At 43.6% G+C, this 13,507-nt stretch overlaps 1 protein-coding gene across 2 annotated transcripts; it reads left to right on the plus strand.

Moving 5' to 3' along the window:
• The first annotated feature begins 8 nt into the window (after window positions 1-8).
• QTRT2 (queuine tRNA-ribosyltransferase accessory subunit 2) lies at window positions 9-13,160 on the plus strand. 2 transcript variants are annotated; one of them, XM_039717885.1, is made up of 8 exons: window positions 9-285; window positions 1,255-1,310; window positions 2,540-2,616; window positions 5,221-5,430; window positions 6,359-6,558; window positions 9,073-9,224; window positions 10,676-10,793; window positions 11,834-13,160. In XM_039717885.1, exons 1-8 carry the CDS (start codon window positions 89-91, stop codon window positions 12,093-12,095), a joined length of 1,272 nt encoding a protein of 423 aa, XP_039573819.1. In that variant the 5' UTR covers window positions 9-88; the 3' UTR covers window positions 12,096-13,160. The 2 variants fall into 2 exon arrangements, with proteins under 2 accessions (XP_039573819.1, XP_039573820.1); XM_039717886.1 differs by lacking the exon at window positions 1,255-1,310 and having other exon boundaries at window positions 157-285.
• Window positions 13,161-13,507: the final 347 nt, after the last annotated feature.

Genomic DNA, 13,507 nt, shown 5'->3' on the forward strand with positions numbered 1-13,507 from the left:
CCCCCGGCGCCCGCTGATGACGCGCGGGCCCGGGGTGTGAGGGGGCTGCTGCGTTCTCCGCGTCCTTCGCCGGCGCCGCGGGGCGAGGATGAGGCTGAAGCTGCTCGGTGCGGGCGGCGGGCGGCTGGGCTCGCTGGTGGGGCTGGGCCCCGGCGGGGCCGGCGCGCTGGCGCTGCCCGGCTGCCTGCTGTACACGCAGACCGGCGCGGCGCCGCACCTCACCCACGACACGCTGCGGGAGGTGCGCGGCGTGCCCGGCGTGGCGCACGTCGCCCTGCCCGCCCTGTAAGTACCGCGCCCGGGCCGGGGGCTGCTTGCCCATCCGAGGGAGGGGCAGGGGCTGGGTAGGAAAGGTGAGGGGAAGGGAGCTGGAGGGCTGCGTGATTTTTAGCGTGTTTAGGCCAAAGCCATCGTGGTGAGTTCACAGTCATCTTCCTGAGGTGGGCAGAAGGGCGAGGGAGGGGATTCTGGCCCTCTGCTCTACTGGCACCCCACCGAGAGTGCTGCATGCAGCTCTGGAGCCCGCACCGTGAGAAGGATGTGGGCCTCTTGGACCAGGTCCTTTGGAGCACCACAAAGATGCTCAGAGGGCTGGAGCATAATTCCATTAACAACAGGCAGAGAGCTTTAGGGGTGTTCAGCCTGGAGAAGAGAAGGCTCTAGGGAGACTTTTTACCAGGCTTCTGATACCTAAAGGGGGTTTATAGGACAGATGGGGGCAGGTTTTTAATAGAGCCTGTTGTGGTAGGATTAGTAGTAATGGGTTTAAACTGTACGAGGGTATCTCTTGTAATGAAGGTAGTGAAACAATGGACCACGTTGCCCAAAGAGGTGGTAGGTACCCCATACCTGAAGGCATTTAATGTAGAACTGGAGCAGCAAGTAACTCTCAAAACTAGTTAAGCTGCAACCAAGAGGAAAGATTAACATGGTGAAGCTTGTGCAGTGTTGAATGTGAAGACATTAGTGATGCTCTTCATCAAGTCAGTGGTCCCTGGTCAGTGCAGGTGAAAGCTTTACTTTTTTGCCACAGAATTATGAGTGTCCCAGTGTGAGCTGTGATTCTAGAGCCCTGTGTCTCTGCCATTTCATTCCATCTGTCCCTGCTTCACTGCCTGACAGCTGGATGGCAAATACCAGCTCAGTGTCAGACAATGCATAAGTATGGGAAAAAAAAGCGCTTTTGTTATGAAACCACCAATCCCTCTAGACAGTTGTCTGCTTAGTTAATGTGTTCCTATATCTGGATTGCAGGGCAGAAATTCATGATGTCCTGGAAGAGTATAAAGAAGGAGCTGCAAAATTTATGGGTAATGTACAAGTATTTGCTTGTATATCTGAGAGATTATGCAGGTGGATCCCACTAGAGCATGTTCAGGTAGCATAGTAGGCAGAGAGTTGTAGGCTTTGCACATTTAGGGATTTTCTCTCTCAAAGTGGCAATAGGGAAGACTTGAAATTGTATGTTGTCTCTAGTATGGCCAAAAATCCTTCAATCAGGCTACAGACTGATGACGTGTCTGTAATTTCTATAAATTACAGACAGTTTTTTGTGTATGGAATCCAGCACATTTTGCGCAAAAAAAAAAAAAAGTGATCTGCCTAAGTTTGTTTTGTTTGTTTTAGTTTTTTTAAAAGTACATAAAAATTTGGGACGTGCATTTCATTATTTATAAAAAAAATTGTGCTTTGGCTTTCCAAAGGAAGTTTGCACCCAAATTTCAATAAACCATATGTGTTTGGAGCAATTTACTCCTTCAAGAAAAATTGAAAAATGTCTTTGTCTGGAACTTCCTGGAGGCTTTACCAGTTTCAGTGACTGTCTCTGAAGAGACGACTGTATGTCATGGAGACGTACTGTCTAGCTTTCTGACATTTGAAATCTCCAGTCCAACAGGGATGATAAATTTCTCACTCTCCTATTGTCACTCTTGTGAGCATGGTGAACCACTCAAACAAGTTGCTCAAAGAAGTTGTGAATGTCCCATCCCTGGAAATGTTCAAGGTTAGGTTGGATAGGGCTTTGAGCAACACTAGTGGAAGGTGTCCCTGCCATGAGGCATGATCTCTAAGGTCCCTTCCAAGCCAAAACACTCTATGATTCTACTTTGTCCTTCCTTAAAAGTTCTAGGCTTGGGCTTGTTGCTAGTTTGGATTGTGTCAGGTGTCTCCATCATATCAGTTATCAGTTGAGAGGCCAAGTGGTCAGCTGGTGGGTCTGGAAAATTTTAATAGATGGAGTATTAATCAAGAAGTAACATAAAGGAATCCCAAAGCAGCTATGCATGCTGCAGAACCAAAGAGTGTTATTTCATTGTTTGTCTTGCTGCTGCACTCTTCTCCAGACAGTTAGTAAAGCTGAGGAAGAAGTCAGTCTTCTTTGGTGCTGAGAGATAGATGAACAATATTTTCTTAATCAGAATGGATGTATTTGTTTGGGGGACAATACCCTGTTCCCTTCTGCAGATCTGCAAGCCACATCTTTGCCTTAGCTTTGCTTTGATTTATGAAACTCTGCTCTGGATCTGTCTGTTTTCAGGTATGCCAGATGCTGTGCTCTACTGCTCCCTTCATGACCCAGTCACTCCCTGCCCCTCTGGCTACAACACTAACAAGGTACAGTAGCTGTAAAGACTTGAAAGGGTCCACCTAAAGTTCCCAAAAGAAATCTGCCAATCCTCCCTTCATCTTTGTGGGTGTGCTCAGATAGCCATAAGATTAGCAAAATAAATATTTGCACAGAGAAGATTGTCATTTACATGCTCATACCTCCAAATAAATGAAGTTATACATTTTCTTATTTGGCAGCATGTTCCCTGAATGGTTCCTGAGCAGTTAAGTGGCAATTCAGGTAGAAAGGTGGGCTCTGGATTACCATGCTGTTGTGGTTTAAATGGCAGTAAAAGAAAATACCCTTGTTTTGGCATATTTGCTATACAAGCTTGTGCTTCTGCCATGGATAAGCAGTAAATTAAACCCCTGTGTGTGTATTTACATACAGCCTGCTACAGGCCCACGAAGGGGAAGGACATCAGAATTTTTGCAGGAGGGTGGCTCAGCAATCCAGGAGTGCATAGTTGCAGACATTTGCCTGTTCCACCCCACAGGCACACATGCTGCTGTGAAATCCACACACTATCTGACACAGCTTCATGCTGGAGCTCCTGGCACCTGCTCAGATACATCAGTCCCAAGGCCTCTTTGGGTATGGCCACATTTGGTGGAAGGTCACTGATAACTCCTGCCAGACAGCTATCAGTGTATATTCCTTGCTTCTGGGAGCCAGGCTTAGTCCTGTCTCTCTGCAGGGAAGGAATTACCTGATGCTTGTCCCACTGTTGTGCAGCTTTGAGGTGAGAGCAGCAATCTAAACCTGGGAGTTTGATTCAGAGTTTTTTGGGTTTTTTAAATAAGCTGGTGAGAATATCTGTCACTGTGTTGTAAGGCCTTCTGCAGCTGGATCTGTGCTGACAAATACTTATGAAAGCTTTTTGAAAGCAATAGGACAGAAAGCTCTCTGCCAGAAAGCCTAGCACTGGCTGGATTTAAATAATCACAGGATAATGTGATTTAATGCAGCTCTCTAAGCTGCATGGCTATTTTATTTATTAAAGCAGCTTTTTTCCTCTCGAGAACAGAATGAAGGTAACTAGATATGATACACTCTGCCCTTTGCCTCAGACAGCCCTGACTTTCCTCTGCCTGCGTTCACCTTGATGCTCTCATAGTAAGAGGCAGCAGGTGATGTCTGAACAACATGCTGCTGCAGAAAAACATACAGCTGCTGCATTTCAGTTATTCTGTAGATGCAAATTTTGGAACTCCTTTTGGGGTTGTTTTTTTTCTTTTTTAGTTGGAAATTTGCAAAAAAATTTTCTTTTTTTGGAGACTTCTGGTTTTATTCAAATTTGATGAAATTGGCTGATAAGGCCAGAAGTAATCAGGATGGATGGATGGGCAACAGGCACACAGTATACTTGTGCAGTCCTTTTGGGTCTTTGTAGGGACCAGACAAAAAAAAAGGCTTCTGCTCATATTTTTTGCATCTGCTACTCTAATTAAGTTTGCAAATTAGTATACATGAGAACTGCACTGCTTAATCTGTCTGGAGAATGTGTTTATACCCTCAGGCCCCAAAAAGTGCCCATAACACTCCAAGCTATATGCTGTTTCTGATGGCTGAAAACCCTTTCTCATTTAAAAAGGCATGAACAGAATTGCAAATGAAAAGAGCTGACTTCTGAAGGGCTCAAGCCCTTTACTTAACCTACTTGAGTACCCCTTTAAAGTTTTGGAGCAGCAGTTTCACAAGCCCAACAATAAAATACAACCAAAGCAATGGCCAAGCTGCACTCACAGGTTAATTACGTGTTCTGCAAAATAGGCTAAAATGTGAACATTTTATGAATCTGATGTTTAGTGAATTGAATGGTGACATCTGCTAGGTGTTCAGGTAAGATAGCTTCCCTGTCCACATGCTTTTGTCTTGCTATAAATTCTTTTGAAGGTATCATGGAGTAATGATGGAAGATGGGGTCCCATGTGTGCTGGCAGGATGGGAAGCATGTGAAGAGACAGGGAAGATTGTGTGTGAAATCCTAATGAGCATGAGCCATTCCTTACATCGACTTGGTTTGGGTATTTCAGTGCCTTCTAGAGTTGCTGGATTTGGGACCTAAAATAACATGGGGTTCTAAGATTGAGTGCTGAACAAGCTTTTGTATTCTTTCCAGACTGCATGGTTTATATAAATACATGCATTCACGTGTGTTGTGTGCATTAAGTGCTCAGAAGAGAAGGGTTTGCATTTTGTACAGAAATCTAGCAAGTTGTATTTGCCGTTGTAGCCTTTGCTGCTTTTTATAAGCTTTTGCTTACTTGACAACAAGTTTCGTGGTAATTCAAGCTTTTTTTTTTTCCCTAGCTCTGACACTAATTTGTGTGATGAGAGGCCAGCTGCTCTATCTTGGATATTTAAACATGGAGAAGTCAGTGTTGAGTGGGATGGTTTCACCAAAGAGTATCGCAGAAATTCAGTCATTTATCTCCTTTCGTTCACTGCCGAGTGCAGCTGATTATCTGAGCCATGCTCCAGGAAAATTATCTAATGAGCTGTCATTCCAGTAGCTGGTGTTTCACCAGACCAACTCCTTCTCTCCTTTCACCCTTAAGATCTGCCGTCCTTTGCAACTGCTGTTCATCCCTGTTCTTCCTGTACAGACGGTCTCCCTGTGGGGAAGCTCAGGGCGCATGGAGATGACAGCTTCCAAGTTCATGGACATCCAGCGGGCCATCCAGCCAGACTGGTTCCAGTGCATCTCTGATGGAGACTTCATTTCTGGGGAATCTGGCAGAAAAAGAGCCAAGAAATCTGTGGATAGGTCACTTTCCTTCTTGGATATCTGCCTTCAGCTGCAAGAAAAATCACCGGTAAGGTCCCGAAGATACTGGGGCAATATCACTTCAAGTGTTTCTTGGTCTGTGCTTCATTCTGGACCAGCCCCAGGAAATTGTAATAGGAAGTTGTGTTACATGTGTCTATCAGAGAATGCCCAGCTTACAGTGCAGAGTGAGGTGTAGCCAGTAGCAGAGTGAGTTTTCCTTCCTTCCTTTAGTAAATTGTCTTCTGCACCAGGATCACCCCTCATCTCTACTCATTGAGGAGAACTACATTTTAGGATTTTTCTTTCTGCTTTTGGGTTGTGATGCATTTCTTTCACTTTCTTTACTATTAAATGCATTGGCAAAGTGGGATCTTATTCAGATTGAGAAAACCTGTCTTTTTGCTCTGAAGTGCCCTTGGTTCCAAGTGAGGGAGGATTTGATAGAATTAGTAAGTGCTATTTATTTCTTCCAGCAGCTTTGAAACTTCCCTCCCTTTTAGTGGAAGGAGACATACTATCTGAGTCTGCACTACAAGGGAAAACAGGTGACAGAAGTTAGTGTTTGGATCTCCTGAAAAGGAATTCCCTGTGCCATCTGACATCTGAGAGCCAGGATAATGGCACCTGCTTTGTATTTTGCATTAACACATCCATTGCTGAGACCCCCATCCATAAAAAGCCATGTACAAAGATGGTGTGTGGCTATTGCATTCTGTAGGGAGGTGGGAAGAGTGGCATCAAGATTCTCAGTGAGTTAGTATCAAGGCAAGGAGCAGAATCCGTCTCTAGTAGTTCCATTTCTGACACATGGACTTCATGGTGTTGTATGGGGAATAATCTTAAATGAGATGAAACTCCATGGTTCTGACAAGTTCCTGGGAATGTGGGGCTTAAGTAGCAGGCATCTGAAGTCTGGGTTGTGAGATGTCTTTGGCAGAGCATGCTCTAACACTCGTAGCTTTCTCCTGGAACAGGAACTACAAGGAAGTGTAATGTTTGGGGCAATTGAAGGTGGAGATATCTTGGAAGAGAGGCTCAGATCAGCCAGGGAGACTGCCAAGCGGCCTGTGGGTGGCTTTCTGCTAGATGGCTTCCAGGGAAGTGCCATGGCCAAAGAGACCAAGTTGAAACTGATAGCTTCTGTCACAGCAGAGCTGCCAGAGGATAAACCAAGGTAAGTTGTGTGGGCAACATCCCAAGAAATCCATCTGTTCTGTTATGAGGAGCATCTACAGGCTGCTGTGCAGTTTCCCTGTAGGAAATAATGACTGTGTTGCACAGCTGTGTGTGTGCCAGGCTGCATAAATTTTACCATTGTCAGGCTGCAGTCTTCAACACTTGTTTCAGTTTTTAGCTGCAACTGGCACTGGACTTGCTCATACTGTGGGTTTGAGGAAAAGTTTTTAGGAAGAATTACAGGTAGGATATATCGGGGTTACTTGCATTTGGAGGCCATGGTTTACTTGAAGTTCATCTCGAACAAAAATGTTATTATCAAGGTATTTTACAGAGACTTCTCAGTAAAAATGTAATGTTTCCAGTTCCCTCTGGCCTGAACTGGCAGATGGCAGAGAGGGGTGCTGGCAGAACCAGCCAGTGCTTGCTGCACGATCTTGGTAGCCAGCTCTGTGGCACTGAGCCTGTGCACTACACAGGTACAGGCTGGCCCAGAACAGTGGTACTCTCTTCTTGGACAGTGTGGGGCTTATTGCATATCTGAGTTGTTAGCTGTGCCCATCAGACTCATGCCAAGAACTGGACAGGAGTGGCAGCTTTCTTAATCCTCATAACTGACTAACAGTAACTAAAGACTTCTTGAAAATGTGTGCTACTATTTGCTAGGGGTTCAGAAGTGTAGGGTTTTCTGTATTGGGTTGAGCTCACTGGATTGTTCTTACCAGAGCAACTGCTACAGAAATAATATAGCTGCTTTTCTCATCATTTCCTGAAGAGAATGACTGAGTCCCCATTGTGTTTCTGCTTCCCTCTGCTAGCAGAGCATTGCTCTGACCTAATGGTGTTTAAAAGGAAATTAAATGCAAGAGCACTGTGTGTGGTGTTGCAGCTTGTTCTTGCTTAGGGGCACCTGGGGTTTGAATTTTCCTGACAATTAGGAAGCTTGCTGTGTTATTGCTATCCTGTCTGGTTGAGCTACTTAAAAGGTCCCCTGGGAGCATTAGAGTCCAGTCTGCTCAGCTAACCTTAGTGGCTACTAGTGCATCTTCCTCATCTATCAAATAGTTTGCTTGTCTTGTTAAGACAAGTGTTTCTGACCTCTTGATAGGAAGAGAGCTGGTTAGCCCCAGGGGGCCTTGGAAGTACCTCACGTGAATTTCAGGCAGTCCTTGCTCCTGAATCACCCTTGCCATTCTGGCTGGAGAAGTTGTTCTTCATCTCTGTTCTACCTCAGCATGAAATTCTCTAGAAGACAAACACTTTTTATGCTTCACTCAAGAAGTGGCTGCTTTTTGTGTGATTGTAAAATGATCTTATGAGTGTACTCTTTATAAAGAATCCTTTCATGTGCCTAAAGGGGCTGAAGTCTCTTGATAAAATTTGTTTTCCTTTCCAGTAGCAACCCTTGCAAGAACAAATGTTTGTTCTTACCTGTGCAGAGATGAGTTTCAGCAAGCCTTTGATCATATATGCAGAGCTACTGTTTTGACTTTCGAATTTCATTTTCTCCCTGTCATGGGAACCTGAAACATAAAACACTCATGCTGTAAACTTCTCCTATCCTTATTCTGTGCTCATCAATTTAATTGGAGTACTTAGAAAAGTGACTAAAAATGGCACCTTGTGACTTCATTTATCAGCCCCTGTGTATTTTCCTAATTATCTGTTTAGCTCATTGCCCTACATTAACTTCTACTGCTTTCAGCCCAGCCATGCATCTGCAGGAGAGCAGGCACTGCTCTGCTCTCTTACACTTCACCCACTCTTGGTGAAGCTGCCAACTAAATTTGACTGCCAGCAGGATCTCTATTACCACTGATGGCAATCCAGCCAGGCTCTTCCTGGCTCTTAATGCTGTATCTCAGGAGATGTTACAGCCCACGTTCTTGGGTAAATCATTTGAGCAGATAGAGTGTAACGAGAAGGGAAGACTAAAGCAAGGAGGCTTTCTCTTTCTAACAATGTTTTTCATTAGTGAGTTCTCCCCCAGGCAGTTTTCCAAGTGCTGTAGGATGTTTCTGTCACCTGAAGGACTTGTACCTTTGACCAGCCATCTACCCCTGTCTCTGTTGAGACTCTTTTTAAACAAGCTAACAAGCTAAGAAGCAAAAGTATCCATGTGTTGCGAATTGATAGTTCATTGGGTTCATTCACAAACATGATTAAGGAAAATATCTGTTCTATGGCACAGATGTTATGAATCTAATGGTATTCATGTGAATGTGAAAGAAATCACATACAAATCACTTCCAACACAATGAACAGAATGGGGTTTTTCCACAGCAAATGAGGGATTTTTGCTGTCTTCGAAAGGGCAAATAATGAAAAGCCTGTTATGTACTGGATATGTGGGAGGCGGGAAGCGGAAGTACATGGAATTCTGAGTGATGACTGTTAGCAGTGCAGAGATAAGCTGTGTGTGCTGCACATGACCTGGAGGTCTTTTCCTTCCGGTACCTGCTTGCTTCTACTCAGAATATTGTATATTTTTCTTCCTGTGTGTCTTCTACAGAATCATTCATGGTGTAGGAAAACCTGATGAGGTGCTTGAGTGTATTGAAAGGGGAGTGGACATTTTTGAGAGCTTCTTTCCCTTCCAAGTGACAGAGCGAGGCTGTGCCTTGGTTTTCAGTTATGACTGCCATTCAGATCCTGAAGCAACAGGTAGGCTTCTTGATGGTTGTTATAGTTTTTGCATTTTATATTGTGGTAGGCATAATTCATACTTGGGTCCAATCTGTATTTGAGGGCTTTGTTCCTGAAATAAGTGCAGTGACTACTGGAAAACCTGGGATTCCACTGTCGCATGTTGCTTTAGGAGGCGGGGTGCTTTGGTGTGATATTTGTTGAGTAAAACTTGAGGGCTCTGAATGTCTCATTAGCCAAAATATGATGATTAAATATTTCTTAAACACCTCCTGAATAGAGGGGTTTTAGTTTGACACCCTTGACAAATTTTCTGTTACCGTTAGCAGTGAAGGCTGGACCTGTTAAGTGATCTCTAGAGTTAAATTATTATGTATCTGTTGTAGTAATATATTTTTGAAGTTCTTTTTTCTAGCTGTCAGAAGTTTCCCATTTATTTGGGTAGTTTTCCTCTCTGTCCTTGCATTCATAGGTTTACATCAAAACCAAAATGCTCTGTTCATTATACTGTGAGATGGGAATGTGTATCACCCATTAAAGCACCTATCAAATGTTTTTCAAGCAGCTGTTTTGTTTTGGCCTATTAAATGTTTTTAATACAGGGAAACATTACACATTTTTTCTTTTGGGTAGAACCTAGTGGCTTTTCATGTCTGGATAATTCAGAGTCAGCTGAATAGAACAGAACATCTTGTTTATTCATGCTTGCTGCTATTTTTTAACCCTTTTCTTTGTTTGTTGTTCTTTGTCTTGTCTTGCTTTATTCTTAAATTATAAGGCTCTGGGTAATGGCAGTGGTTTTGTCCTGTGTCTGTTTTAAACACGGTAGGCATGGATTATGCAAACAGTAATATTGGTATTTCAAGATACATCTCCTTCTCCTTAAGAACAAACTCAAAAATGCAAATCTATAAAGTCAGCGGATGTTTCTTTATTTTTCAGATAGATGCTGAAAAGGCAGATGTTGAGCCGCCTCTTCAGAATTAGTGCTACCAGTCTCTTTTGATTCCAGGGTTTGTTTTTTTTTTTAAAGAGGCATCTAAATCCCTGAGTGATCACAGCATGGAAAGTAGAATGACTGAATACAGATGAGTTGCCTGTCTACTCTAACAAAATCTCAATAAAATCCATTTGTTCAGCATGCAGTTCAAAGTACTTTTGACATTTTATAAAGAATTCAGCTCAGTAGAGCAGCAAAAAGTTATACTGTTATTTCAGCTCTAACTTTTGATTAGTTCTAGTTGATTGATTTTCACTTGTCTCTTGCTGTTTTGATTGTCTGATAGTGTATTTGTGTTAACTAACCTATAGCAATTAAAGTAAAATATATGCTTTCTAGAAAAAAGAAGTGGAAACTTGTGGCAGAGGTTTTCAGCTGATAAGAAAGTAGCAGAAATTTCTGTAAGGTTACTACCATTGCTCTGCCCTTGCTCTCTGTTCTAAGGGTGTTGTGTTTTTGATTTAATCAGTTTTAACACAAAATGGGATCCAGGACCTGGAGAAGAATGGTGCTCAAGAAGGCCAGGAGGAAGTCTCCAAAGCTGACCCAGAAATGACACCATTTGAGATATGTCTGAAGGATAAAAAGTATGTGAGTTTGTGAGGAGGGTACCTGTATTGTATGACTAAATATGCTGCTTTAGTCCTCTCTATGTATTTGCAGCTGGATGAGAAACTTCATAAAACATGAAGCTGTTGAAGAGAGTACTTCTGGACACTGAGCAGATAGTGTTGGACAAGAATTCTAGCTTGTTATCAGGCAACAGCCTAGCTCTGAAAGCGCTGTCTTTTGCCTGACCTAGAGCCAGGGGTTTTCTGATAATTTATTCAGCAAAAATTCTGTGGTCTTGTAATTATGTCTCAGCTGAAAGACCATAGGTTCACAAAAGTGGTCTGGGAATCACTTTGTTCTTCCACATCTAATTTGGGTTATCTTGACATACTAGATTTTATTTAAACTATAGAGACCGTCTACTCTCTTGACTCAGTTTGGGCAGCTGCAGAGCAGTTCTGCCATTTCTGGATACTTCACAAAAACTTTGGACATTATTATCACTTGTCATTCCTTCTCTTTGTCACAGCTACTTCCAGGCTAAGGAGACAATTGTGTTGCTTTGCTCTCTGTGAAATGGTGCATCTCACAGTAGAGTGGAATACTGTTCTGTGAATAGTGAGATTAGTAAATCTGTGGTTTTGGTGGCTTTCTCCTTCATAAATTGTGTGATAGCTGTCTTGCACTGCAGCTTTTCTGGCAGGGAAGGCACAGATGGGGCCCCTCTCTGCTGTTAGCTGTGATGTAGTCAGAGTTATTCTGACTTAAATGTATGGCCTTTGGGCTCTGATGTGAGTTCTGGCATGAGGACTCCTGAGGGTTTCAGCTGCCATGATCTCCCACCATGGCATGGTGTGGGAGTTAAATGATCTTTAAGGTCCCTTCCAACCCTTCCACCTCTGATATCTGATGTCCTTTGAGCCAGTGGTGCTGGTCTGAGTTGTCCGCAAATCTGGATTAAGGACCTCAGGACTTTTAAGGCTTAAGTCCCTGCAAAAGGCCCGGTGGTTACAGGGGAACTTGCTTGGATGGCTCTTCTTATCTCTGATGTTACCCAACATTGCTTCTTCCTTAGGTACCACGATGATTTTGGTCCTTTGCTGGAAGGATGCAGCTGTTACTGCTGTCAGAGGCACACTCGCGCCTACATCCATCACCTCCTGGTGACCAATGAGCTGCTGGCCGGTGTCCTGCTCATGATGCACAACTTCCAGCACTACTTTGGTTTCTTCAGTGCCATTCGGGATGCCTTGAGGGACAGTAAACTGGACCTTGTCAAGGAGCTTGTCTTCAGGCAAGCGCTGCAAGGCCCAGCAAGTGCCGCGCTGAGACAGTGAGCTCAGAGAGGACAGCGGAGGCTGCAGGCTCCATCGTCATCCAGTGGCACTGTATTACCTGGAGGTGTCAGTAGTAAAATGCCTTTTTTTCCTTCCTGAAGGGACCTGAATGAGATGTTTGAAGGAGAACTCACTTCCTGGTGGGGAAGGATGAATCTTGTTCAAGCTCCTCTTTTGGTTCATTGGCTTGATGCATTCTTGGTGGCTGGAAGTGCCTGGACAGTTCACCATTAAGACCAGTATGGATGGGTTTGTTTTCAGATACTCACTGCTGGTTCCCATGTGCAAGGACAGAGTAATTTAACTTGTAATTGAGGATGAAGCAGGGCATATACTTAAAATTAATCCAGCTGCCTGGAGACTCAGCAGTTGCTTGGGACTCTTGTTCCATACCCAACAGTAATTATTTTTCTAGAAAAACCTAGTGGTGTCCTAGTCTCTCATCATGTATCCCGTTAGTAAGAAATCCCACCTCAGTCTTAACAAACTGTCTTTGTAGCCATTGCTAGCATCTGTGTCCTTGGAAAGAACTGACTGGAAGTGCTGCTGTGTCCAGTGGCACAAGGGACTATGTGTGTAGTCCGCTCTCAGGCCACCTGCAGTGCAGAGTGTTCTCTGGGCCTGGAGCAAGTCTGTCACCTCGGGCTGGCCTTAAACACCCCTGCCTCAGGGGTCCCATTCAGTGACTTTAGAGCCAGAGAGAAAAGAAAGTGTTTAATCCATGTCCTGCTGTAGGGATTTTTTTTAAACTCTGTGCACTTTTTTTTGGATTTTACTCCTGTGTTAGCACATGGGTGACTATGTCTGTACCATTCTTTCCAGCCACCCTAGTACTGGTCACAGAGCAGGTTACACAAATGTCACTGTGAGATGGGCTGTGGAAGGGAAGTGTCATAGGAAAGGAATTCTGGAAGACATTCTGGTGGGTCCTTGTTTTAGAATATGACTTAGTTATGTTACATTCCTCTTATTCAGTTGGGTTTTTTTACTGCCCCTTACTGTGGAATCATGGATTTAATAGTTTTATATTTCCAAGCAACAATAAAATACATTTATTGTTTGTTACACTGGCTCCTCAATGTGTGACAGAGGTGGTGTACCAGAGAGTTTGAACTCAAGAAGGTATCTCCTGAAAACTTGACCTAGCAGCCTGATGGAGGACATTAGGACTTGTCCAAAATCCAAGTAATTTGCTTCAGAAGAATATCATAATAGACTTGGAAGTGTTGAAGACAGCTGCCTGTCCTTCTCCCCATAAGGACTCTACTACCTTAATTAAACTTGAAAAAATACTACACTTCATGGTCTTAAAGCCATTAAGGATCAATCTGTAGTTTGCTCTTCACAATTTCTGTAATACTTTAAGATTTTAATGCCTCCCATCAGAATGACTTTACCATAGAGTATAAGGG

Source organism: Passer montanus, unplaced genomic scaffold (genome assembly GCF_014805655.1).
Source record: "Passer montanus isolate IOZ18808 unplaced genomic scaffold, ASM1480565v1 scaffold39, whole genome shotgun sequence".
Lineage (NCBI taxonomy): Eukaryota > Metazoa > Chordata > Aves > Passeriformes > Passeridae > Passer > Passer montanus.

Bases quoted from the DNA above. Each gene is read 5' to 3' on its own strand.
- QTRT2 (XM_039717885.1), top strand. From the start codon at position 89: ATGAGGCTGAAGCTGCTCGGTGCGGGCGGCGGGCGGCTGGGCTCGCTG. The intron at 286-1,254 runs GTAAGTACCGCG...TCTGGATTGCAG, and splicing joins CACGTCGCCCTGCCCGCCCT to GGCAGAAATTCATGATGTCC. The intron at 6,559-9,072 runs GTAAGTTGTGTG...TGTCTTCTACAG, and splicing joins CTGCCAGAGGATAAACCAAG to AATCATTCATGGTGTAGGAA.